Source organism: Hyperolius riggenbachi, chromosome 7, assembly GCF_040937935.1.
Source record: "Hyperolius riggenbachi isolate aHypRig1 chromosome 7, aHypRig1.pri, whole genome shotgun sequence".
Taxonomy (NCBI): Eukaryota; Metazoa; Chordata; class Amphibia; order Anura; family Hyperoliidae; genus Hyperolius; species Hyperolius riggenbachi.
In genome coordinates, this window is record NC_090652.1 from 87,311,654 (window position 1) to 87,337,828 (window position 26,175).

The following is a 26,175-nucleotide window of genomic DNA, read 5'->3' on the forward strand; positions in this document are numbered from 1 at the left end:
ATCAGTTTTCTCTCCGTTTTAACTGAGAGCAACTGATTAAGTGTAAAAGGGCCCTTAGTATGCATTTCTGCTGTGTATTTACCTGCATGAATGGAGGTCAGCTTTTAGTAAACCCTATCATAAAATACCTTTAAAAACACAAGCAAGCAAGAAAATACTTAAAATAATTTTATAGTACTTTTTTCACTAACTTTTTGGTATTTTTTCAATTGTAAAATGCTGAAAAGTTATTTTAAAGAGAAGATGAAAATTATATCCTAGGAGAAAACTCAGGAGAAAAATCAAATTGCTAATGGGCCACTGGGCAGGTGCAACATTGATTTATACTTGCTGTAACTCATAACCAATCATTACGTTACAGTTAAAACTGTGAAAATTGATGCTTGCTATGGGTGGCTGCAGTTTGCTCAAAATGATGTAGCCTTCGTAGCAGCAGGTGTGTGACTAATTTTCACATTCCCTCCCCCCCCCCCCCCCCCAAAAAAAAACAGAGACTAACAAGCGAGGCTAAACTAAGCGCATTTTTTACGCTTCTTGGTAGCATGACAAACGCTAAAAAAAAAACTGGATTGACAACAATAGCATGATCTTGTTTTACAGATTAGTTAGAATGTCTTACATTTTGTGTATTCTGGGCTCAACAAAGCATTTAAAGTATAACAATTTAAGATTATACAGCATCCCATGCTAGTTTACACCAACTCCACTCAGAACTAGTTCTTTGGTTGTGAGTGAATAAAGAAGGTTGAATAGCTTGGTGGCATTTTGCATCTCTGAGAGTCACAAATGGCAAGGTTTGTCCACAGTCCCCTTCCCACAAGCAAGAGAGAAAGCATTGCTGACTATTATTGGACTTTGTGCCAGCTGGATACAAGAGACCAGGGCTGGTACTCACAATACAATTTTCCTTTCAGATCAATGGGAAATGTCCCTGTCGTTAAACCCACTACTGCACAAAATTGATCCCTTTATTGATCAGAAGCAAATTTGACGAGTTGGATATTATCAATCATTTCCGATCGATGTGATGAGAAAATTGTATTGGGTGTACCAAGCTTTGGGAACGGACTAGCTTACCATTGGTGCCTCTAAGAAATATAATTGATGAGGACACGGAATATGTTGGTGCTTTAAAATCAATAATAATAAATATATGGAAAATCACTCAACTTTCAGCAAGGTTTCAAGCTCAAATGTTTCAAGTTTACTTTTCTATATCATTCACAAACAACACTTTATGAATCATCATAAAAAAACAAAACATTTTTATAGATTTGCCAGGATTCTGAGTACTATCTGGCATTTGACAGTCCAAAGTCTCAGAAATTGCAAAAACAGTAGATGAGGACATTTACTCAAGAAAACAAACAAACACTTGTCAGTATTTTCAATACTTAGTAGTTGCAGACCACAGTGGTCTACAGACATACTTTTTTTTGTCCCCAAATGCAAATGTCTACTTGAATGTTCATTACAAGACCCACCTAAAGTCTATTCGTTCGCTTTACTTTCAAACTCAGGTCCATAGTTTAGTCTCAGAACATGCCCTGCAACCTTCACCTCACAGCAGCTGCATAACTACAAGTGCAAGCCTGTATTGAAAGTCAGAGGCTTACAGTTCTGCAACAGCTGAAGAACCACAGGTTGTCCATAGCCAGTGACCTGTGTCTTCCCCAATTATGTTCAGGAGCGGCCAGCCACTCCAATATCAGCATTCGATTGTCAGTTCTTGTGCTGAGCAGCTTTCTAAGAGAGTATACAGTTATTGGGCTTCTTGCGTGGTTGCCTCTTCCTGGGCTCTGGCTGCATGCTGGCTCTTCGCCTTTCCAGAGTGGGGCTCAGTGCACACTGTCGGTTGTCCCTGCGCAGCAGCTCTTCAAATACATGTTGGACTTTGTAGTTCAGCTTTGCAGAGGTCTCCATGTAACCATTCTGCCATTGCAGCTCAACAATGGCAGAGGTCTGTTGTGCCACATGCTTGCCAGACTCCAGCTTCAAGCCTGGGATGCGGTCAATCTGGTTGCCCACCACTACAATGGGCACGGCGTTCTTGCCCTTGATCCTCAGGATCTCCTCTCGCAGTCGCTCAACCTCCTGGAAGGTCTCCAGCTCAGCCAGGGAGAAGACCAGGGCGAAGGCATCACCTTGCTGGATACGCAGCTTCTGCATGGCAGGGAAGGAATAGCTGCCACTGGTGTCCACGATCTCTAGGTGGAGATGGTGGTCCTCAGAATGGACGTCCAGGCAGTAGACGTCTTCCACTGTGCGCCTGTGCCGGTGCTCAAAGCGTTCGCACAGCAGTCGCTGGATCAGAGCTGTCTTGCCCACTCCTGCAGCGCCCATTAAGACCAGGCGTTTGGTGATAGTGGGCTCCTCTGAGGCAGACATGGTGGTGGCACCTGGATAATGTTCTACAGTCAGGAGAAGAGCTCTGATAGATGGTGCAGAGCCTGGATGATCTACAGTCAGAAGAGTTCTGATAGTCAGATGGTGGCACCTGGTGCAGAGCCTGGATGATCTTCTACAGTCAATAGAGCTCTGATAGTCAGATGGTGGCACCTGGTGCAGAGCCTGGAGGATCTTCTACAGTCAGAAGAGCTCTGATAGTCAAATGGTGCACTGGCACCTGGTGCAGAGTCTGGATGATCTTCTACAGTCAGAAGAGCTCTGATAGTCAGATGGCTGCTGAGCAGAATTGCAGACGATCAGGCTTCCTTCTGATTAGCTGTGCTTTTCCCAGTTCTGCTAATCAGGTTGTGGTTCTCAATGTCTGTGCTGTATAGGTATTCTCGGGGACCCAGTATAACCTCTGTAGCTAGGATTGCAGCACTTGCTCTATCTGCAGCAGCTCTGTGCTCTGGCTTCCCTCGGCTGCAGCTGTCACCTTTATGCTGAGCCCGGACCAGCTCTGGCCAATCACACTGCAGGTGGCTGCCTCTTGACTGGGCGTTACAGTGGCTCTGTGCCAATAAGCTCAGTTTTTTTTTCCTTTCTTTCTGGCTACACGTGTCTTCTGTGTACAGTTACTTTACCAGCCAGCAGAGGGGTGGCAGGGGCCAGCCTGGAAAGACAGGACAGAATTGAGAACGTTTATTTTGTGGAGCTGGCTTGCTTGTACAATTGTATAATGCTTTCACCTTCTATCTCCCTTTGTAATCAGTATAGGAAAACATGGTGATTAACCAAGATTTTTTGTCATTGAGCTGGCACAGCTGCGTTCACACTGCACTCAGGGCCTTTTTCCACTAGCCTGCGATTTGCGATTTGCTTCTGATCGCAAATCGCAAGGTACATTAACCCATTCGCGTTCCGTCGTTTTCACTTGAGAAATGTTCACCTCCCACTCCCATTCATTAGCCTATAACTTTATCACTACTTATCACAATGAACTGATCTATATCTTGTTTTTTCCGCCACCAATTAGGCTTTCTTTGGGGGGTACATTTTGCTAAGAGCCACTTTACTGTAAATGCATTTTAACAGGAAGAATAAGAAAAAAACGGAAAAAATCATTATTTCTCAGTTTTCAGCCATTATAGTTTTAAAATAATACATGCCTCCATAATTAAAACTCACGTATTGTATTTGCCCATATGTCCCGGTTATTACACCGTTAAAATTATGTCCCTATCACAATGTATAGCGACAATATTTTATTTGGAAATAAAGGTGCATTTTTTCCGTTTTGCAACTATCACTATTTACAAGTTTAAAATAAAAAAAATATAGAAATATTTCATCTTTACATTGATATTTAAAAAGTTTAGACCCTTAGGTAAATATTTACTTTTTTATTGTAATGTTGTTGTTTTTTATATTGAACATTTTATTTGGGTATTTTTGGGAGGGTGGGATGTAAACTATAGTTTTATAATGTAATTGTGTGTTGTTTTTAATTTTTTTTAGTTGTAGTTTTACTTTTTGGCCACAAGATGGCGGCCATGAGTTTGTTTACATGACGTCACTCTAAGCGTAACACACGCTTAGAGTGACGCAGGGGGGAGGCAACGGCCAAAAAAAGCACAGCTTCCGAGAGAAGCTGTCGCTTTTTCAGCGGGGGAGATGAATCAGTGATTGGGCACCATAGCCCGATACATTGATTCCGTGGCTACCGAATCCGCGGCCGGGAGTGCGAGTGCACGTGCGCGATCTGCCGCGGGAGCGCGCGGTAGCGCGCATGGTTCCTGGACGTAGTTTCTACGTCCAGGAACCAAAATAGGTTAAACTAATGGAAACTGCAGCAGCAATTTCCATTAGTGCGATCCGATTGCGATGCGATTTTGGTCAAAGCGCAATCGTCGTCCTGCCGCGTTTTGTATGCGATTGAGCTGGAGTATGAGTATAGTAGCTCAATCGCAATCGCATGGTGGAAATTGAAACGCGATTGCGATCGGAATCGCAATTGCAATCGCGATCGCATTTCATAGTGGAAAAGAGCCCTCAAAAAGGTGCCTTTTATCGGAGCGGACATAATTCCACATTGCCAATGGAGTCAATAGTGGCCTATAACCAGCATTTAGCAATAGTAGATGCAGAGTTTGCGACTGCACTGGGGCCCTGTCTATTGGTCCTGTGCTGCTAATAATCACTTCTATTACTACTTTGAATAGTAATAATCGTTAACAAAATGCTGTAAATAGTAGTAATCATTAAAGAAAACTTTGTACTGCGCCTTCGCAGTAAGCTCCCGATGACGTGCGCCGGAGCGAGCACGCGCACGGCCGCGCAGCCGCAGTACTATTTGTCTAGTTAGATGAATAATTAGCAGGTCCCCCGGGGAACGACGGAGGCTTCAGTGGCGGCGTGGGACTTAATAGCTGCAGGGGGCCTGTAAAAGCCCCAGGTAAGTGACGCTTTTTTTTTTTTTTTTTTTTTTAACACCCCATAAAACCCCTTTGAAGAAAATCTGTAATGAAAAAAACTCCTCTGGGGGGTACTCACCTCGGGTGGGGGAAGTCTCCAGATCCTATTGAAGCTTCCCCCATCCTCCTCAGTCCCTCGGCGGCGGAGAAAATCCTCCCAGAGCGGCAGCGATGTAAATATTTACCTTTTGGCTCCAGCTCTGCCTACGGAGATAGGCGAAAATAGCCGATCTTCGTCGGGCTGCTCTACTGCACAGGCGCAAGTCTCCTGCGCCTGTGCAGTAGAGCGGACCCGACGGAGATCAGCTATTTTCGCCTATCTCCGTCAGAAGAGCCGCAACAGCGCCCCCGCTGGAGCCCAAAAAGGTAAATATTGCACAGGCTGTCCGATTTGTCGCCTGTGCATTCCGGGGGCTGCAGCAAGACCGTCGTGGGAGACAGGAGGATGGGGGAAGCCTCAATAGGGTCCAGAGGCTTCCCCCTACTGAGGTGAGTACTCCCCAGGGGAACTTTTTTTCAGTACAGGTTTTCTCAGATCGTGCCAATATAGGGAACAAAGCCCAGGCAGAAGCAACAGGCCCCCACTGGATTGAAACAGACCAATGGGAATCCTCTCTAACCAGGGGCGATTCTCATAGGTTTACAGAGCAGTAGACCAATGAGAATCTCCCCCTCTCTCATACTCGGGCCCCGGTGTGGTCGCAACCTCTGCATCCCCTATTGCTACACAATGAGCCTCTCTGCCGTGGCAGAAGCTGACACAGCTGAGGGATCAAATTACAACTTGTGATTAGGCACAGATAAGGGGAAATTAGACAGGCTAAACTCTCTAAATACATACCCATACCTCCCAACTTTTTGAGATAAGAAAGAGGGACACTGAAGCCACGCCCCTGCCACACCCCTAGTCACGTATACCATAAAGATTTCAAAAGAAAAATGTGTTGTTTTATAATTCAAACCACGTTGGTCCTTTCAATATTGTAAAAAATGGGCCTAGGCATATCCAGTACAAAAAATAGCCAAATTTATTGAAAAAAACTTAAAAAAATCAGAGGTACAGACCATCAGATAGGAGAGATGGTTACAGCATGATCAGAGGTCAACAGCCGTTTCGCACCCACCCATGGGGTGCTTCATCAGGTTATTTTTTGTACTGGATGTGCCTAGCTCCATTTTATACAATATCGTACTGTCTACTTCTGCTTGCTGAGCGAAGAGCAATCTGGTGGGCCACTGAGGCGGGTCGTGTGCACCACTTCTCTCTATATTTATACCACGTTGGTCCTTTCTATCCTGGTTCCTTTTCCTTTATATTAACATTTGAAAATAAGAAATATATAAATTTAAAGGATGGGAATAGAGTTCAGAGTCAATTAACCACTTTAACAGTAACAGTAATATACCCTCTTGACATACATAGTAAAAGAGTTCAGTCCCTGAGGCAGTGGTCCTCAAACCAAGGCCCGCAGGCCGAATGTGGCCCCCTGAGGCTTTTTTACCGGCCCCGACACACAAAATGTATTATAGAAGTGGTCAGCTACATCTTTAAATATTGGTCGTCCGCATATAGAATGAAGCCAGAAACCAGTAATTCGCTGGTTTTCATTCAAATTAGACATCAGGTGACACTGTTGTCCAATTGGACTGCAGGTTGTCACCTGCATATGCTTCACTGTCTGGCCCGCAAAGACTTCTACATCATTTTATGTATACTCCGGCCCAGGGGCGTTCCTAGGGTCCTTGGAGATCGGGGGCACCTGTGGGCACTAGGCATGGGGGTAAGATATTGGGCTTGGCCATGCAGTGAGTGGGCGTGGCCATGGGTGGGGCCAAATGTACATGAACTTAGCAGCGATGTAAGCTACAGATAACGGGCCTGCCCATCAAAAACAAATTCTGAAATCGTGAGGCCCCCAACAAGACAAATTCAGCAATCATGAGGCCCCCAACAAGACAAATTCAGCAATCATGAGGCCACCAACAAGACAAATTCAGCAATCATGAGTCCCCCAACAAGACAAATTCAGTAATCATGAGTCCCCCAACAAGACAAATTCAGCAATCATGAGGCCACCAACAAGACAAATTCAGCAATCATGAGTCCCCCAACAAGACAAATTCAGCAATCATGAGGCCCCCAACAAGACAAATTCAGCAATCATGAGTCCCCCAACAAGAGAAATTCAGCAATCATGAGGCCCCCAACAAGACAAATTCAGCAATCATGAGGCCACCAACAAGAGAAATTCAGCAATCATGAGTCCCCCAACAAGACAAATTCAGCAGTCATGAGACACATAAATAGACAGCATTTCACATAAATAGGCAGAATGCCCACTTAATATGGTAGACACCTCTCACCTGGCTTCTGAATTCTCCTCTACTGGCTGCTGTTCCTGGCAATACTGTTTTTGGCTGGATTGGGGATGATGTGTGGGCTGAAAAGCCTGGCAGTGATGCTGTGGCCTGGCTGGCGGTGATGCTGTGGCCGGATTGGCTGGTGGTGATGCTGTGGCCGATGCCGTGGCTGGGTTGGCTGGCGGTGATGCTGTGACCTGACTGGCGGTAATGCTGGGCTGTGCTTGGCTGGTTGAAGTAAATGCTGGCCTGACTGGTGGTGATGCTGTGGCCTTTTTGCCAGTGATTCTGGGCTGGTTGGCTGGTGGTGATGCTGGGCTGGCTGGCCTGAATAGTTTAGGTAGTGAGAGGTGCCCCCTAGTTAAGGTAGCGCCAGGAGTCCCCTAGTTTAGGTAGTGACAGGAGCACTTCAGTTCAGGTAGTGACAGGAGCCCCCCAGTTCAGGCAGTGACAGGAGCCCCCCAGCTCATTTAGTGACAGGAGCCCCCCAGCTTATTTAGTGACAGGAGCCCCCCAGTGTATGTAGTGACAGGTGCCCCCCAGTTCAGGTAGTGACAGGGACACCCCAGTGTATGTAGTGAGTGACAGGAGCCCCCAGTTTAGGTAAAGACCGGAGCTCCACAGTTTAGGTAGTGAGTGACAGGGACCCCCAGGTTAGGTAGTGAATGACAGGCGGCACCCTGCATGAGAGGAGAGCTTGGTGGCACGTCGGTGGGGAGGGGGAACGGTTCCCCCCCTCCCTCATCTCGGGCTCTCCCCTCTGCGCTCCCCTCCAGCATTGAATAGTGTGGGTATGCAGGCGGCGGGGTAGCGGCAGATACATACCTTCAGTGCGTTCCACGGATGCTCCTCTCTCTAGCTTCTGACACGACTTCCTGTATAAACAGGAAGTCGCGCCAGACACCAGAGGGAGAACCATCCGCGTTGGAGCGCACGGAAGGAATGTATCTGCCGCTGCCCCGCCGCCTGCATACCCACACTATTCAATGCTGGAGGGGACTGCAGAGGGGAAAGCCCGAGGTGAGGGAGGGGGGGACCATCCCCCCTCCCCACCGACGTGCCACCAAGCTCTCCTCTCATGCTGCGACCCCTCCAGAACCTAGCGGTGGCCGGCGGGGCACCCCTAGAAATAGATTGGGGGCATCCCAAGACATGTTGGGGGCACGGGCCCCCCTAAAATAGGGCTAGCGATGCCCATGCTCCGGCCCCCCAGCAGTATGAAGTATGTTGACCCGGCCCTCAACCCAGAACGTTTGTGGACCCCTGCCCTAAGGTAACTATTTATGTAATTCTTTAGTTGTCATTTTTTTTTAATGCAAAAGTTTTATTTGGATATTTACGGGAGAGTGTTGGAGGTAAGGAGATAATTTTAAATTATGTGTAGGTCTTTTTATTTAAATCAGCTGTGCCCAACCTACGGCCAGTTTCTGTGGCCCGCGCGGCGGTGTCCTGCGGAGAGGAGAGGATCGGGTGGTATTGTTACAGTTATAAGTATCGGCACTCGGCAGGTATTGCGTAGTCTCGCGCATACACCCGCGTGTGCTCGTATTCAGCCCCGGGTAGCGCTGGGATAGTTAGAAAGCCTCGCTCATTGGTTACTGCAGGAACCTTCCTCCAATAGGAATCAGCCTAATTCCTATTGGAGGAAGGTTCCTGCAGTAACCAATGAGCGAGGCTTTCTAACCGAGTGCGACACTACAATACCACCCGATCCTCTCCTCCGCAGGACACAGCGGGCAGCCTCAGTCGATAAGTTAGTGCTGCGCAATACCACCCTATCCTCTCCCCCCTGCAGGACATCGCGGGCAGCCTCCTCAGCCCCACACAGAGCCGGCAGCCCCCTCAGCCCCACACAGAGCCGACAGCCCCCTCAGCCCCACACAGAGCCGACAGCCCCCTCAGCCCCACACAGAGCCGACAGCCCCCACAGCCCCACACAGAGCCGACAGCCCCCTCAGCCCCACACAGAGCCGACAGCCCCACACAGAGCCAACAGCCCCCACAGCCCCACACAGAGCCGACAGCCCCCTCAGCCCCACACAGAGCCGACAGCCCCCTCAGCCCCACACAGAGCCGACAGCCCCCTCAGCCCCACACAGAGCCGACAGCCCCCTCAGCCCCACACAGAGCCGACAGCCCTCACAGCCCCACACAGAGCCGACAGCCCCCTCAGCCCCACACAGAGCCGACAGCCCCCTCAGCCCCACACAGAGCCGACAGCCCCCTCAGCCCCACACAGAGCCGACAACCCCCACAGCCCCACACAGAGCCGACAGCCCCCTCAGCCCCACACAGAGCCGACAGCCCTCACAGCCCCACACAGAGCCGACAGCCCCCTCAGCCCCACACAGAGCCGACAGCCCCCTCAGCCCCACACAGAGCCGACAGCCCCCTCAGGTCCACACAGAGCCGACAGCCCCCTCAGCCCCACACAGAGCCGACAGCCCCCTCAGCCCCACACAGAGCCGACAGCCCCCTCAGCCCCACACAGAGCCGACAGCCCCCTCAGGCCCACACAGAGCCGACAGCCCCCTCAGCCCCACACAGAGCCGACAGCCCCCTCAGCCCCACACAGAGCCGACAGCCCCCTCAGCCCCACACAGAGCCGACAGCCCCCTCAGCCCCACACAGAGCCGACAGCCCCCTCAGCCCCACACAGAGCCGACAGCCCCCTCAGCCCCACACAGAGCCGACAGCCCCACAATTTGGAGCCAAATATCCAGAAATTGGTTTCTGAAAAACAGCCGCAAACTTCTCATTAAGAAAATGTGCATCAAATGGTGAGTACAACAATTCTTATATTGTCGTTTTCTTTCCATTTCCAACACCATGTTAACTGTTACTAGAAAAACGTTAAAAGTTTTACATCGAAATTTTGTATGCATGTGTTCCGGCCCTCGAGATTTTTCTTGATTTGAAGTTCGGCCCTCGGGCCAAAAAAGGTTGAGCACCACTGATTTAAATAAATGTAAGTAGGTGTAATTTTACTATTTGGCCACAAGATGTCCTCACTCATTACTTTCCTGAGCATACTATTAGTATGCGAACAGGAAGTAATGCGGGCATGTGTAATTCAGCTTGTTATGCTGGGTACTCACGTTGCGATTGGCCGCTTGATCCGCAAGATCAATCTGGATCGATTCGATTATTTCCGACATGTTCGATTCGGTTTCGTTCGATACAGCCGTCGATTTTGCATACTTATCATGCAAAATCAACGGCTGTATCGAACTAAACCGAATCAAACATGCCGGAAATAATCGATCGATCCCGCTCGATTCCCACGGATCAAGCGGGAAATCGCAACGTGTGTACCCAGCATCACAATGACTGCAGGCATCACATTGATGCCACCGATCATTGACACGGGGACTTAGGTCAATGAATGGGAACTACGTTTCCATCCACTGATCTCCTTACTAACCCGTGGCAGCGGGAAAAAACGTGTGAGCATGCGTGTGGGAAACATCGTGGAGCACGCACAGCAGGGATGCGACAGGAGGTGTATATCTACGCCTCTGGAACGGGAGCAGTCCTCCCCCGGGTCGTAGATATACTGCCTTAAAAACAATAAGTGGTTAAACACATTTTTCAGTAGGTAAAATACATATATGTACATTAATCTGTACATGAGTCCTGAAAGAGGGACAAATGAGAAAGAAAGGACAGGGGCATTGGTTTCCCAAAGAGGGACTATCCCTCCAAAAGGGGCACAGTTGGGTACATACAGAGTGCATTCAGGGCCAGTTCTCTCATGAAGCAAGGTGAAATATTTGTATCAAGCGCAGAGATTACAGGGGCAGCATATTTGTACTGTGGTTACACTTGCAGCATTCAGTCAGAGTAGGAGGAGAAGCAAGAGGAGAGTGAATGAGGTGAAGGGGTCATCATTAGGGAAAAGCAGCTTCTTGTTGTGCTGTGTGAGGAAGGGGGGGGGTGGATGCATCCTCACAAGTTTGCCTCGGGCAGCAAAAAGTCTAGAACCACTAGACCACTTTAGAGGACTTCACTGAAGAAAGCTAGATTGTGCCTTCATGTCCTCTCCTGTTTGTAGGGACTGCACCTATGTAATGTGGACCGAGGCTGCAGTTTACTGCAATGAAATGAGCTTGTCTGTATTCTCAGATACCTTCTGGAAAAAGCTATTGTTGCAAGATAACTACCTCAGGTTCCCATCCATCACTGTGGCCATGTCACCTCATTATCGAGAACGATAATGTCTGCCTGTGACAGGCCTAGTAAATGCACTGAGACAAGCAGGTGTAATGTGCAGACAACATGTCATATTCATAGGCCATTTCCCAGGAAGGAATCCATAGATAATGGTCAGATTTCCAGCTGTGTCCTGCCTGTAAAGATAGGGACAGAGCTGCAGCCTTTTATCAGTGAAAGACTTCCCAGCACAAGGGAACATTGGGCCAAATAGCATTATTATCAGCGTTGTCATAGAGGTCAGGCAGCATTTAATCAAATAGTAACAGGTTTCAGGCTTGATAATGTGCTGTGTGGTCAAAAGACAACACTAGAGGGCGCCTATTTCAGAAACGTACACTTTACCATTTGTGTTTGAATATCTGAAAGCTATTGTAGTTACTTGCTGCACACACCACTTCACTGTGCTGTAAGACGAAGGATTTTTAGGCCTCTTGCACACTGCATGCATTTCCGATTCCGATTCCGCTTTTTAGTTGTTTTTTACATCTTATTCCGATTTGTAATCTTTACTGCATGCTGCATTTTTTGATCCGTTTTTCTGTTGAATGTATTCAGGGAAAATCGGAATCGGAAACGGAATCAGAAACGCAAAACGGATTTGCAGTGTGCAGGGAACCTAAAGAAGTTTTTTTAAAGAAGTTCAGAATGATCTCGACCGCAGGAATGTGCAACAGGGGGGCGTACATGGCTGTACGGCACCTGCGCAGGATCCAGGCGGCTGAGGATGGCGAAGGACGGATCAGCATAAAGGGGGCAAGAAGAAGCCATAGGTATGTGTAAAACTTTTTTTATCCGCCGTCTCAGGTCCACTTTAACTACATATTGGGCTCGATTCACAAAGCGGTGCTAACCCAGTTAGAGACTTTAGGCGTGATAACCATTGCACCACGCTGGTGAAAAGCCAGTTTAGGCGTGATAAGTTTAGGTGTGATAAGTTTAGGCGTGATAAGTTTAGGCGTGATACGTTTAGGCGTGATAACTTTAGATAAATTTAGATTGCGCGCAAAGTCCCGCACGCAAAGCAGCTCCATTAAACTCTATACGAAGTGCACCCGACTTTGCTAGCGCAAAACTTTTGATCAGCTGTGCACTGCGGTGCTAACCCAGTTGATGCTATAGTTATCACGCCTAAACTTATCACACCTAAACTTATCACACCTAAACTTATCACGCCTAAACTGAGTTTAGGCGTGATAAAGGGCTTTTCAGCAGCGTGCTAACTGTTAGCACCGCTTTGTGAATCAAGCCCATTGTATTTAATAGATCATAATTTCGCTCCCCAGTTTATTTTTTATTGTAAATGCCTGAGCACACTGTACTTCCCTTAGCAGTGCAGGTGGCCCTGCGTTTTATACAAACGTATAGCACCTGCATCGCTATCCCTTGAGGCTCTGCCCCATTTAACTATGCTGAATGGGACAGAGCCGGAACATCCACCACAAGGCAACCCTAGGCAGTTGCCAGTGGCGTAGCAGTAGGGGCTGCAGAGGTAGCGACCACATCGGGGCCCTTGGGCCAGAGGGGCCCCGAAGGGTCCACCCTCTATCACAGTATTAGCTCTCTATTAGTCCTGTACTGGTAATAATCACTTCTATAGATGCTTTGAATAGTAGTAATCCTTAACACACTGTTCCCCATCCCCTTCTTGCACCTCTGACACTGTGGTTGTCCTTGAAAGGTTTTGGTACACCATATCAATTGTTATGTATAGAGTGCTTGGGGGGGCCCCAAGTAAAACTTGCACCGGGGCCCAAACCTCCTTAGTTACTCCACTGGCAGTTGCCTTGGGCCTGGAGAAAGTCTAGCAGGGTAAAGCCAAAAAATGGCTCACCGTGCTTCTGCAAAAGCCCCGGCGACGTTAGTTACTATTCCCCTTTCAGGCTGCCTTGGACTCTGGGGAAAGATGTCAATCTTCTGACAGTTATTGCTGGCGGTTGAATTCCGCTGTTTTTGTAGTAATTTGTGGTTCATCTTTTGACCGCGCCCAAATTACTTTCTGAGTGCCGCTTTAGCCATAATTCCCATTACGGCCTATGGCGGCGCTGGATGTGCCGAAATCTCCGGCACTGCTTTTACTTGATTCCTGGTGGATGCCATCCCCCACCATATTTTACTAAAAAAGCCAGGCGACCATCAGCGATGCGCAAGAACTGCTATCTTGCCTAGAGCCCCGTTTCATCATAATCCTTTTACCGCTTTGCGCTCAAAAAGTGTGCAGCAGTCATTGAATTGTGACAATGCAGTGCTGCGCATCGCATCAGTGTGCCCATCAGACAGAGCTGTCTATGCACTGTCTAATGTCCTTGTGTGTTGCACCCTAACCTGCATTGCTGAAATACGATCAGCAATGCAGCAGTGTGCTCAGGCCCTAAGATCTGTTTCACACCCAAAATTGATAATTGCTGTTACATTTACACCAGGCGTTTTCAAGCGGGCCTGAACCCCGAACTTCCTCTCTGCTCTAAAAAGATAAGCAACATCATAATAACCTTTAAAGAAAAACATTTCTTTGTTACAGCTGATACAAATCCTGCAGTTCATCTGCAGTGTGTCTACTTCCTGGTTTCATAGAAGCAGACATAGGGTTAACATCCTGTGTTTACAAATTAACTGCTCCGCTGAGGCAGCAAGCTGACACAACTGAGAGATCAAATTACATTTGTGATTAGTCACAGATCAGGGGGAATTACACAGGCTAAACTCTCTAAATACTGTACATACAGGGTGCATTTCTGTATGTTTTCCTTCTGTCATGTGGAAGAGTTCAGGTCCATAGTGATTTAACGATGATTTTTCTTTTCTATTTACCAGAATCCATGTAAAAATGCTACATGCAGCGTTTTTGTGGTTTTAATCAAAATGATTCTCTCTAATGTGAAACCACACATAAGATTTCACTTTTTTAAAACACTGGAGATAAAAAAAATGAATACAAAGACTTTTGGTGTGAAACAGAGCCCATTCACATGATGGCTGTACACATATAATCAATGCATAGCAAAGCATTGCCTATAGCTTATCTACTTATAACATAACTTAAATGCACAGCTGCGTGCATTTTATGTGCATTTGTAGTCTGCATTGCCATAGTCCAGCTATCGTATATCACCATGGATAGGCCGAATTTTTGAAACCCAAATTTTGGGTATTGAGTGGGGGGCTGGCCAATCTGCAAGTGATGTACAGCGGGTGACATGTGGGGGCCCCCGTATGCTGAGTGCGCTTCAGAGCTGGCTTCAGCAGGTATAGCTACCTGTCCTCACTCTGGCTTACATCCTCTAGTGTTCCCCAACCCTGTCCTCAGCAGGATTGCTCGTAAACTACGCCAGTGCAAATCTACGCGTCGTAGTCCGCAACTATGCATCATAGCTCATAGACGAAGTTGAAAAACTTTGCATGCGTATTTCTGCGTAGTCGTAGTCCCGCTATGTGAAGCTTCGCCCGCTACGCGTAGTTGACGTATGTATTGCGAAGTCAACTACGCGTGCGGTAACTGCGTCTATATGGATCATTACGCATGCGCAGAAATATTATGGCCCTTCTATATGTATACAATTCCACATTAGAAGGTGATATGTACGCATATATGAGTTCACTCAAGTGCATAGTTAGCGGTTTATTGCGGACATTTTTCCGCATAAGGGCATAAGTGTCCGCATCAACTACGCTTCGCACTATGCGCAGCTGGCGTATTTTTTATGCGTAGACTACGAAATGCAAACGTAGCAAAGTTTCTGATTTCGTAGCCGTAGTTTGCGAAGCGTAATCGTGGAAAACTACGCGTAGTTCCAGCGTAGCAAAGTTGGCTGACTACGACCATCCCTGGTCCTCAAGGCCCACCAACAGTACATGTTTTGCAGAAAACCACAAACATTCACAGGTAAGGTAGTGTCTCAGCAGAGCTGATCAACTACCTCTGTGGATTTTCACAAAACATGCACTGTTGGTGGGCCTTGAGGACAGGATTGGGGCAATGGGGAACATTGCTCTAGTGGGACACTTCCTGAACTGGCTACATGGCGGTCACGTGACAGTGAGCCTGGAGCTCTAGTGGCTAGTTTAGAAGTTGCATGGGAAACTAGTGGATGCAAGCCAGAGAGCCTTGTCCTTCTCAAAACCACCACCGTTGCCTGGGACCCTCTTAAAGTTTATGTCCGCGCTAGGATCAGAACATGTCGCTAGCCTATAGGCCCTACAATGTCACCCGTGAGATTGGTTTCCGATCTCCGCCATGACATGCCTCATGTGTGTACAAGGCTTAAAGTGCACTTGAGACAAGAGTAACTGCATGATTTATACATACCTGTGGCTTCCTCCAGCCCCATGAGTACTGTGGGCCAGTCTTGCTTTTATGTGCATGCGCGGCCTGGCCATGTGCATGCCCTCCATCGTGCTCTTGTGACTGGGAGCTTTCTGCGCCTGTACAGAACAGGACAACTGGCCAAACTAACGGAGCTCAGAACTGGAGAATGGCGCCAGTGGGTGTAGCTAGAGATTATGGGGCCCCATAGCAAAACTTTCATGGGGCCGTAAGATGTAGACATTGTTGAGCAATGCCACATGCCCATACCCAATGGATAGGAGTAAATTGGGCAATTTAAATTCTCATGCGCTCTACACTGCATATAGCCCATGGGCACTTAGACAAAATAATAGGGTGGAGGAACACAAGAAAGTTAATAGTGAAAACATCAAGTACCACCTGAGACTTCTTTGCACCAGGGCCCCATAGTGGCTGCTCTGGCTATTGCTACTCCCTTAAACGCAGCGGCCAGGAAGGACTGCCAGGAAGTCCATAGTCCTAAGGGGCTGGAGAAAGCCAGTCTTTAGAGAAGCACAATTGAAGGTAAAGAGGCGCCCTGGTTGAAATAAAAACATCTAAAAACAGCTTAAAATCGAGGAAATAATATGAGGGGGCTTACCTCAATAACAAAATCCTTGTATATGACAAAAGATTTTTATTTAGCACAGGCAACGCGTTTCGCGGGTCCAAGCCCGCTTCATCAGGCCAATAAAAGTGCCAAATGAACAAGTCAATATGGCAAAGGGAGCCTCTTTCCCTGCAAGGTGCTGAGACACCCCCACTACACTAAGTCTTTAGAGAACCACACCTGTGCAGGGCTCTTACGGCGGCCGGCGTGATGGCGAGTACGCAGCATGGGCGTGCACGCCACTTCACCCGAAGCCAGCGCATTACCGAAGCCACCAGCAGGACTGCGGAGGGGTGCCGGAAGGATGCTTAGGGTCCCTTTAACCCCCCTCTCTCCCTCCCCCCAGCCATCATTCGGCTCACCCTGCCCCAAAAAGCCATGGCGTCAGGACGCCATGTACGTGTTTCTGTGTAGTTTTGAAGTATAATTACTAGCATTTCAGAAGTTTCAAATGCTTTTATTATATCGAGTTTATGCAGAGGGTCAATATTTGCAGTTCTCTGGAGAATTTCCTGTCCATGGACCCATAATGACAACGTTTTGTTCTCTGAGGCTGAGCCACTTAGTTATCATGTTGGCCTAATGGCACGATACGCCATCATGCTGGAAAAGGCATTGTTCTACACCATACTGTTCTTGGATGGTTGGAAAGAGTTACTGTTGGAGGTGGAGGATGTTTTAGTTCCATTCTTTATTCATGGTTGTGTTCTTAGGCAACAACATTGTGAGTGAGCCCCACTCCCTTGGAAGAGAAGCAGCCCCACACATGAATGGTCTCAGGACTGATGGTAGCGCACACCTTTCCTTCTCTGGACAATCATTTTGCTATATTCTCCAGACATTCGGAAAGGGGTTCATCAGAGAAAATTACTTTACTACAGTCCTCAGCAGTCCAATCCATGTACTTTTTGCAGAATATTAGCCTGTCTCTGATGTTTTATCGTAGAGGGAAGTGACTTCTTTGCTGCCCTTCTTGACACCAGTGCATCGTCCAAGTCTTCGCCTCACTGTGCGTGCAGAAGCACTCACACCTGCCTGCTGCCATTCCTGAGCAAGCTCTGCACTGGTGGCATCCCTATCCCACAGCTGAATCTCCTTTAGGAGATGGACCTGGAGCCTGCTGGACTTTCTTGGGCGCCCTGAACTTCAGGGCCTGAAGCCTTCTTCACCACAACTGAACTTCTTTCCTTGATCAGATAAATGGTTAGGTGCAATCTTAGTAGTAGCAGTAACTTTTCCCATGAAGCTCTTTTTTATGCAAAGCAATGGTAACTGTACATGATTCCTTGCAGGTAACCATGGTTAACAGGGGAAGAACAATGATTTCAAGCATCACCCTCATTTTAAAGCATCCAGTCTGCTATTCGAACCCAATCAGCTTGACAGATTGATCTCGAGTCTTGAGCTTGTCAACACTCTCACTCTCTTAGTTCACAGGAAGATTACTGAAATAATCTCTGCAGGTCCTTTTGTGGCAGGGCTGAAATTCAGTGGAAATGTATTTTTTTTTTGGGGGGGGGGGGGGGGGTAAGTTCCTTTTCATGGCAAAGAAGGGCTTCACTCTTCATAACATTCTGTAGTATATGCAAATGGCCATCATAAAAACTGCAGCAGAAAACTTTGTGAAAACTAGTTTTTGTGCCATTCTCAATATTTTTGGCCATGACCATAGGTTTTATGTTCTCCTCTGTTTACACGGGTTTCCTCCGGGCTCTCTTGTTTCCTCTCACATCAAAACATATTGATAGGCTGCCTTGGCTTCCTCCTGAATCGGTTTTAGAGTTTGATAAGAACTAATGACTGTGAGTGCCTGAATACCTTCAGCAATATCGGTGGTATTATTTTTTATTATTATTATTTATATAGCGCCGACATCTTCCACAGCGTTGTACAGAGTATATTGTCTTATCGCTTACCTGTCCCTCAGAGGGGCTCAAAATCGAATCCCGACCAAAGTCACATGTCCATGTATGTATTTTGTAGTGTATGTATCGTAGCTAAGGCCAATTTTTAGGAGGAAGACAATTAACTTATCTGTATATTTTTGAGATGTAGGAGAAAACCGGAGTGACTGGAGGAAATCCACTCAGACACGGGAATAGGGCCGGATTTACCATAAGGCACTGTAGGCACGTGCCTACAGGCGCCTGATGATGATAAGGCGGCCCCCTCCCCGAGTGCCTCCCTCCCTTCTTCCCGATACAGAGTCCTGGTGAGATAGTAAAGAAGAGATTGCTCAACCTGCACTCGGCATTCAACTGATGAGATCTCCCTTCAGTCAGAGGCACCTCTAACTACCTAATACTTGGGGACACCTCTAGCTACTTAAAATTAAGGTTCCTTTAGCTACTTAATACTTGGTGGCAACTCTAGCTACTTAGTATTAGGTAGCTAGACGTACCCTTAACATTAAGGGGCAGCTATAGCTACCTATGATGGGCAAGGGAAGCAAGGGAGAAGTAACAGCTGGGACAGCCAGCACACTTGTGGTGTGGTTCAGCGGGGGTTTGTATATTCCTAGAGGGCAAAGTCTAAGGTGCCAAAACATCTGCCTATAGGCTCCTCTGAGGTAAATCCAGGCCGGCACGGGGAGAACATCCAAACCCCATGCAGATAGTGCCCTGGCTGGGATTCGATCTGGGGACCCAGCGCTTTACAATAAAAAAAAAAACATTATAATAATTCCTTTAAAGGGATTTCCACCAGTTGGTGCAGAAAAGAATTGTTATAACCTTTGATTTTTCATATTCTTTGCGAGTTGACCCCAAGTAGTATATTATAAAACGTGAGGACTGAGAAGCCATTTATCTGGTATCCTTGTCTCCTTCAGTTAATGAAAGTAACAACCTGACTGGCTGGTACAGACAACACCTTCATTTTTCAGTTGTTTTTGTATAATGCACTGATAAGAGTCCACAATAACTTTCCATGTGTGTTGACCTGAGCAGTTATTTCCCAGTTTTCACGTTTTCTGTAGCTCGGTCTCCTTCCAAGCCCGTAATCTGAAAACACGAGGATATGAATGTTGTAGCAATGTGTTCTGTAAGCAGCCAGTGGAATTTTCAACAAGCCGCAGCCCTGGGCCGATTTTGTTCGCTATCAGCGTGGAAGATGTCCAGGCAGCGATAGCATTGTGACGCGTTACACGCTGACATTTCCCTGTTCCATGCCACATCAAAATAAAAACAGGAACCGCTGAATAGCCACCAAAACACAACACACGAGCCATGTGAGCGTACTGTATACCTGACGGTAATCTAGACTTGTCCTCATACAGTGATAAGCTGGGCGTTTTTCTTAACTTGTTGGGTTGGATGTGAGATATAAAATTATTCATGCGGTGTTGTTATCACTTCCCTACTAGAACATCATGGGCTGTTGTGGTACAGCTTTCCTTCCCAGTGCTCTGTATGATTTTAATGCAATACTTACACTGCGTGGACCTCTCTTGGACTCCAGAACCGCCTTAGTTCTCCATGCATGGATTCCTAAAGATGTTGCAAACCAAAAAGAAAAAAAAGGGTGTGTGCTTAGACCAGGAATAACCTGACTTATATACTGGCTGCCTCATGTCTATTGATTAATAAAAATAGCATAGCATTTGCAAATTGCATCTGCTTGCCAGAATATGCAGGATCTAAAACTACCTCACTGCTATGTCCTGCAGGAGTTACCCTACACAAAATACTTTACATCTCAACAGGGATGACACGCAGCTCCTTGCCTCACAGCTGACCTGCTACGTGGCTGGTAGGTGGCTGTGATGGATTCAACTGCGCTTATTGCGCCCAGCATATGAAGATGTGCACGAAGGTGTGAGGTAGAGAACCCCTTTAATGTCCCCAGCCTCAATTAAAAAAAATTAGTGAGTCAGTCAAGGCTTTTTAGAGGATGTGATGTGCTTATTCTTCTGCTGCAGATAGAAGCCATAAGGTCAAAAAAGTTCTCCCTAGCAGACCCCTTTCACATTCTGTGGTTCTACTTCAAAAGACAGGGAAGTCCAGATACCCTCATAAATTCCCTCATGGACCAGAGATACAATTACTGCACGTACTCTGACAAAGGGAAATTACTTTTAATTCACCTTGGAATAAAAGCAGGGCAGTTTCTAGGGCAGTGCGGGCAGGGCAACCGCACTGGGTGCAGACCAGCAAGTAGAAGAAGGGGGGCACAGGTAGAAGGACATAACAGCTAGGGAGCTGGTGATGCGTGGTGCAGAAGATCACCAGCGCAATCACCTTCCTTGACTCCTCCAGGACTGCCTGTGTCCAACGTCAAGTCATCATCAGGTCACCACTGCGTGAGGACACCTGATGTCCTGTAGCGGTACTGCAGGCTGTCAGTGTGCCGCGCCCATGGTGATGAGTCGCTGCAATGTTCCTTTATAACCCACTGGTTTATTATAGACACAGGTGTTTGGGGACAATTGTCAAATATATCATGAATCTACATTTTACTGTAAATAAACCTTGACAGACTTCTGAAAGAGCAATGCAGTGACCTATTTCTCCAAAGTTACTGAGCTTGTGGCCTCATCCAATCAGTTAAGCACCTGCGATAATCAGGTAGTGTGAATTCACAGCAAAGAGGTGTGCGACTCACTCATTACTGTTCCTTATGTCAGAACAGTTTGACAAAGGAAGTTGAAGAAGGAGTGAAATAATCTGTTACCTCTTTAGCTATTGCTGGTGTCAGCAGTTTGTTTTTTACCATTTACTCAAAACTGCTCTGGCGTTTATTTTTTTCTGAAATGTTCTGAACTCCGTGGCCACCCACACTTATGTCACATCAGCCCACCACCAGCTCGGCAAATGCGACCTAATAGGCGGCTGCTAAGGGGGGTGGGGTTTGAATCGTGGCACTGCAGGTGGGGGCGGCTACAGAGCTTTGGAACACTTTGGATACAACTGGCAGCGTTGGTCTTGCTGATGGAGGGGACGGAGTTTCAGACGTTTAATTATTTACGAGCAGGTCAGTTATTGCTGCTGACATCTTAAAGGAGTTATCAGGCACAATAAAAAGTGTTTCACTTACCTGGGGCTTCTACCAGCCCCATGCAGTTATACTGTGCCCTCGTAGTCACTCACTGCTGCTCTGGTCCCCCTCCGTCAGCTAGTTTAGTTTTTGCCGGGCCGCATTGTGTACATTTTTCCGCTGGTGCAGGAACATTAACACATACACTTTTACGCGTTAGTGGTTCAACTCCTTTAAGGGCTCTGTTGCCCTTATCTACAAACTTCATCCTCTTTAATATGTTGGTATCTAGTTGGGCTCAGCCTGCTGTCAGCTTATGCTTATAGGAGCCAATAGTGCGAATGCGCACAGTGGCCGCATGTTGTTGTTGTTTTCCAGCAGCTGCCAGTGCTGGATTCCTGAGGTGAAGAGGAATGGGGAAGCCTCATTATTATCGAGAGGCTTTCCCCTGCCGAGTAAGTACACCCCAGGGACACTTTTTTTCAGTACAGGTGTTCTTTAAGGAAGCATCATAACTTGTGCTACCCTTGTACCACAGATCATGCTAATTGCACAATGCGCAGAGTTTGTGCATCAGGCCCAATGTGCGGACCCTCTGTGTGGTAGCTTTACATGTAGGTCCTGAAGGGAGCTCAGGGACAGGATCTGAGGAGACACCAGAGATCACCACACTGATGACAAGCCCCCCCACAAGGAGATCATCTGAGGTCCCAGCGATGGCTCCCCTCTGGTGAGGAGGATGGGGTAAGTCTCTTTAGGATCCAGAGGCTTTTCTCTCCTGAGGTAAGTATTATTTATCTATTTATTGTATTTATAAAGTACCAACATATTGCTTGCTGGACATTAGACATATCGCAGTGCTGGACATTAGTTAACGTTACAGACAATATATAGGGGTGACATCCTACATAATAAAACCCCTGTGTCTCTGTGTCCTGTCCCTGTGTGTGTGTGTGTGTGTCCCTGCTTCCAGACTTGACAGTTTGCTGTCTGTAAACCTCATTTCATTGTGGGTAATAACAGCTTTTTCCAACTGCCAAGCAAGCAACATCTCCCTGTGTGCATATACTGCAGACAGTAGTGGAGGAAGGGCGAGCAGGACATATCTGTGCTCGCGTTGCTGAAGGGGGGGAGGCTTTTTTACTAGTACAGCAATAAGACAATACATGAATATATCCAAACCAGATCACGCAGCACAGTATGAGTACAAGGTAATGCTTAGTCACTGGATGGAAGCATGGAGATTAGGCTTGTCAAGTTCAATCAAGAGTTCACTCAGATCCATAGGATGGGTGTGCGGTAATGGAGGTGCGTGAACAGGTAGGAGACACGGTGAGGACCCTGCTGAAGGCTTACAATCTAGAGGTAGAGGTAGGGACACGAAAGGTAGGGGACCAGAGTTAAGCTACGGGTTTAGAGCACCAGTGGGGGGGGGGGGCGGTTTAGACCAGGGTGAAAAAGTGCATTTTGAGGACCTTGAAGATGTTGGAGGAGGCAACTCTCATAGGGGGGTAGGGAGTTCCATAGTGTTGGAGCAGCTCTTGAGAAGTCCTGGAGGCGTGCATGGGACGGGGTGATGTGGGGGGCGGTCAGATTAAATTCATTGGAGGAGCGGAGTGGGCGGCTAGTATACCTCTGAGTAAGTTCTGCAAATTTGGGTTTGGCAAGTTTTGTGGACAGATTTGTAGGCAAGACACAGTATCTTGAATCTGATTCTGCACTGGATAGGAAGGAAGCCAGTGGAGGGATTCACAGAGGGGAGCCGCCGTGGTGAAGCGATGGGAGGAGTGGATAATTCTGGCTGCCGCATTGATGATGGACAGCAGCAGGGCAATTCAGGTCATAGGGAGACCAGACAGAAAGGCATTGCAGTAGTCAAGGTGGAAAATAATGAGGGCATCGATGAGGAGTTTGGTGGTGACAGATGTCAGGAAAGAGCTGATCTTGCAAATGTTGTGGAGGTGGAAGTTGCAGGACACTATGTGAGGTTTTAGATGTGGGGGGTGAAGGAGAGTGCGGAGTCCAGGGTGACCCCATGACAGCGGGGCTTGAGAGGTAGGGTGAATGGTAGCGTTGTTAACAGTGACATGCACATCTGGGAGGGTCAGGTATGGCCGAAATGGGAAAGATCATAAGTTCCATTTTGTTCAGGTTTAGTTTTAAGGAACCTAGCAGACATCAAAGAGGAGATGACTGATCGGCAGGAGGAGACCTAGTCCATGGTAGTGGTGGATAGGTCAGGCGTTTGGAGGTAGATCTGGGTGTCATCTGCATACAGATGATAGTTAAAACTAGGGATGGGACGAATCCACAATTTCTTCAAATCCGAATCCGGATCCGAATCTAAAAAGGTTCTCGAATATCTCAAACCTTTCGAATCCCAAATCTAACGAATCCTGCACATACGAATTGTGCGATCCGTGGTATAGTTGCCCGCAATATAGGTACCCAGGCATAGGTAGCGAGGTAAAGGTGCCTTCAGTATAGCTAGCTAGGTATGGGTGCCTTCAATATTGGTAGCTTTCAGTATAGGTAGCAAGGTATAGGGGCCTGCAGTATAGGTAGAAAGGTATATGGGCCTTGGGGCCTTCAGTATAGGTAGCAGGGTATATGGGCCTTCAGTATAGGTAGCAGGGTATATGGGCCTTCAGTATAGGTAGCAGGGTATATGGGCCTTCAGTATAGGTAGCAGGGTATATGGGCCTTCAGTATAGGTAGCAGGGTATATGGGCCTTCAGTATAGGTAACAGGGTATAGAGGCCTTAAGTATAGGTAGGTATGTAGGTAGGTATAGGGGCCTTTAGGTAGGTAAAGGGACCTTCAGTATAGGTAGCAGGGTATAGGGCCTTAAGTATAGGTAGGTAGGTAAAGGGACCTTCAGTATAGGTAGCAGGGTATAAGGCCTTAAGTATAGGTAGGTATGTAGGTAGGTAGGTATAGGGGCCTTTAGGTAGGTAGGTATAGGGGCCTTTAGGTAGGTAGGCACGTATAGGGGGCCTTTAGGTAGGTAGGTGGGTAGGTAGGTATAGAGGCCTGTAGGTAGGTATAGTGGCCTTTAGGTAGGAAGGTAGGTAGGTAGGTATAGAGGCCTGTAGGTAGGTATAGTGGCCTTTAGGTAGGAAGGTAGGTAGGTAGGTATAGGGGCCTTTCGGTAGGTAGGTATAGGCACCTTTAGGTAGGTAGGTATAGGGGCCTTTAGGTAGGTAGGCACGTATAAGGGGCCTTTAGGTAGGTAGGTGGGTAGGTAGGTATAGAGGCCTGTAGGTAGGTATAGTGGCCTTTAGGTAGGAAGGTAGGTAGGTAGTAGGTATAGGGGCCTTTAGGTAGGTAGGTATAGGGGCCTTTAGGTAGGTAGGTAGGTACGTATAGGGGGCCTTTAGGTAGGTATAGTGGCCTGTAGGTAGGTATAGTGGCCAGTAGGTAGGTAGGTAGGTATAGTGTCCTGTAGGTAGGTAGGTAGGTAGGTAGATAAAGGGACCTTCAGTATAGGTATCAGGGTATAGGGCCTTAAGTATAGGTAGGTAGGTAGGTATAGGGGCCTTTATGTAGGTAGGTATAGGGGCCTTTAGGTAGGTAGGCACGTATACAGGGCCGGATTTGTACTTCTTACCGCCCAAGGCCGACTATTACCAGCCGCCCCAACCGAAACCGTATCCTACCACCTCTCTCCACACACACACACACCCACCCAAACATTTTTGGGCCGCTGGTGTCCTCTATTGCGGCTAGTGCCGAGGTCTCCATGGCAATATGAAGTGAATCAATCACGTCACACGGGGAACTGGTCAATCAAGCGATCTACAGGTGATGGGCGTGGTGGGAGCGTTCCACCACACACACATTGTCAAAAGTGGCTCACAATTGGACATTGGGTGGGGTCAGCAACACGTAAAAGTGAGTCCTGTACCCACTGCTGTTTTCAGGGTAACAGCGCTGGCCAATCAATAATTAAGAAATGGGTACTGTGAGAGGCTGCCTTCTGTATTCTGTACTATTTGCTGGTGCTGCCCCTGGTCCTTTCATCCCCCACATCAAGTGCGTGAGACCCGGCCTTCTGTAACTGCCTGCAGCAGTTGCTATGTCATTGGACAAGGCCTGGCTTTTTGCTAGTCACACACTGTTCACAAACGTTTGATTAACGGACTGCAGCTGCCTGTAGCACAGCACAGGCAGATGCCAGCTGGTACTAATAGTGCAGTTATCCTGACCCCTTTCATTTGTTTGGACACTTGCAAATAATGCCCTGCAAATAATGCCCACTGTCTGCAGGCCGCCCCTTGTTTATCTGGTGCCCTAGGCCATGGCCGATGTGGCCTTGCCAGAAATCCGACCATGCACGTATAGGGGGCCTTTAGGTAGGTAGGTAGGTATAGAGGCCTGTAGGTAGGTATAGTGGCCTTTAGGTAGGTAGGTAGGTAGGTAGGTATAGGGGCCTTTAGGTAGGTAGGTATAGGGGCCTTTAGGTAGGTAGGTAGGTAGGTACGTATAGGGGGCCTTTAGGTAGGTATAGGGGCCTGTAGGTAGGTAGGTATAGTGGCCTGTAGGTAGGTAGGTAAGTATAGTGGCCGGTAGGTAGGTATAGTGGCCTGTAGGTAGGTAGGTAAGTATAGTGGCCGGTAGGTAGGTAGGTAGGTATAGTGTCCTGTAGGTAGGTAGGTAGCTAGGTAGGCCCCCCGTGCCTCCTCCGCTCACCCCCAACGGCCTCCTCCGTCCCCTGTGCCTCCTCCGCTCACCTCCACGGCCTCCTCCGTCCCCCGTGCCTCCTCCACTCACCCCTGCATAAGTATCTACTCACCTGTCCCGTGAAGCGCAGAGCGGCAGACCTCTTCGTT

General features: G+C 47.6%; 1 protein-coding gene across 1 annotated transcript; it reads right to left on the minus strand.

Annotated features, from left to right (window-relative positions):
• Nucleotides 1-493: 493 nt before the first annotated feature.
• Nucleotides 494-2,845, minus strand: LOC137525582 (ras-related protein Rap-1b-like). The gene has a single exon (XM_068246730.1). The coding sequence runs from the start codon at nucleotides 2,386-2,388 to the stop codon at nucleotides 1,747-1,749; it is 642 nt and encodes a 213-aa protein (XP_068102831.1). The 5' UTR covers nucleotides 2,389-2,845; the 3' UTR covers nucleotides 494-1,746.
• Between the last annotated feature and the right edge of the window lie 23,330 nt (nucleotides 2,846-26,175).

What these genes read in the sequence shown, in the direction of transcription:
- LOC137525582 (XM_068246730.1), bottom strand. Translation starts at nt 2,388, where the DNA reads ATGTCTGCCTCAGAGGAGCCCACTATCACCAAACGCCTGGTCTTAATG.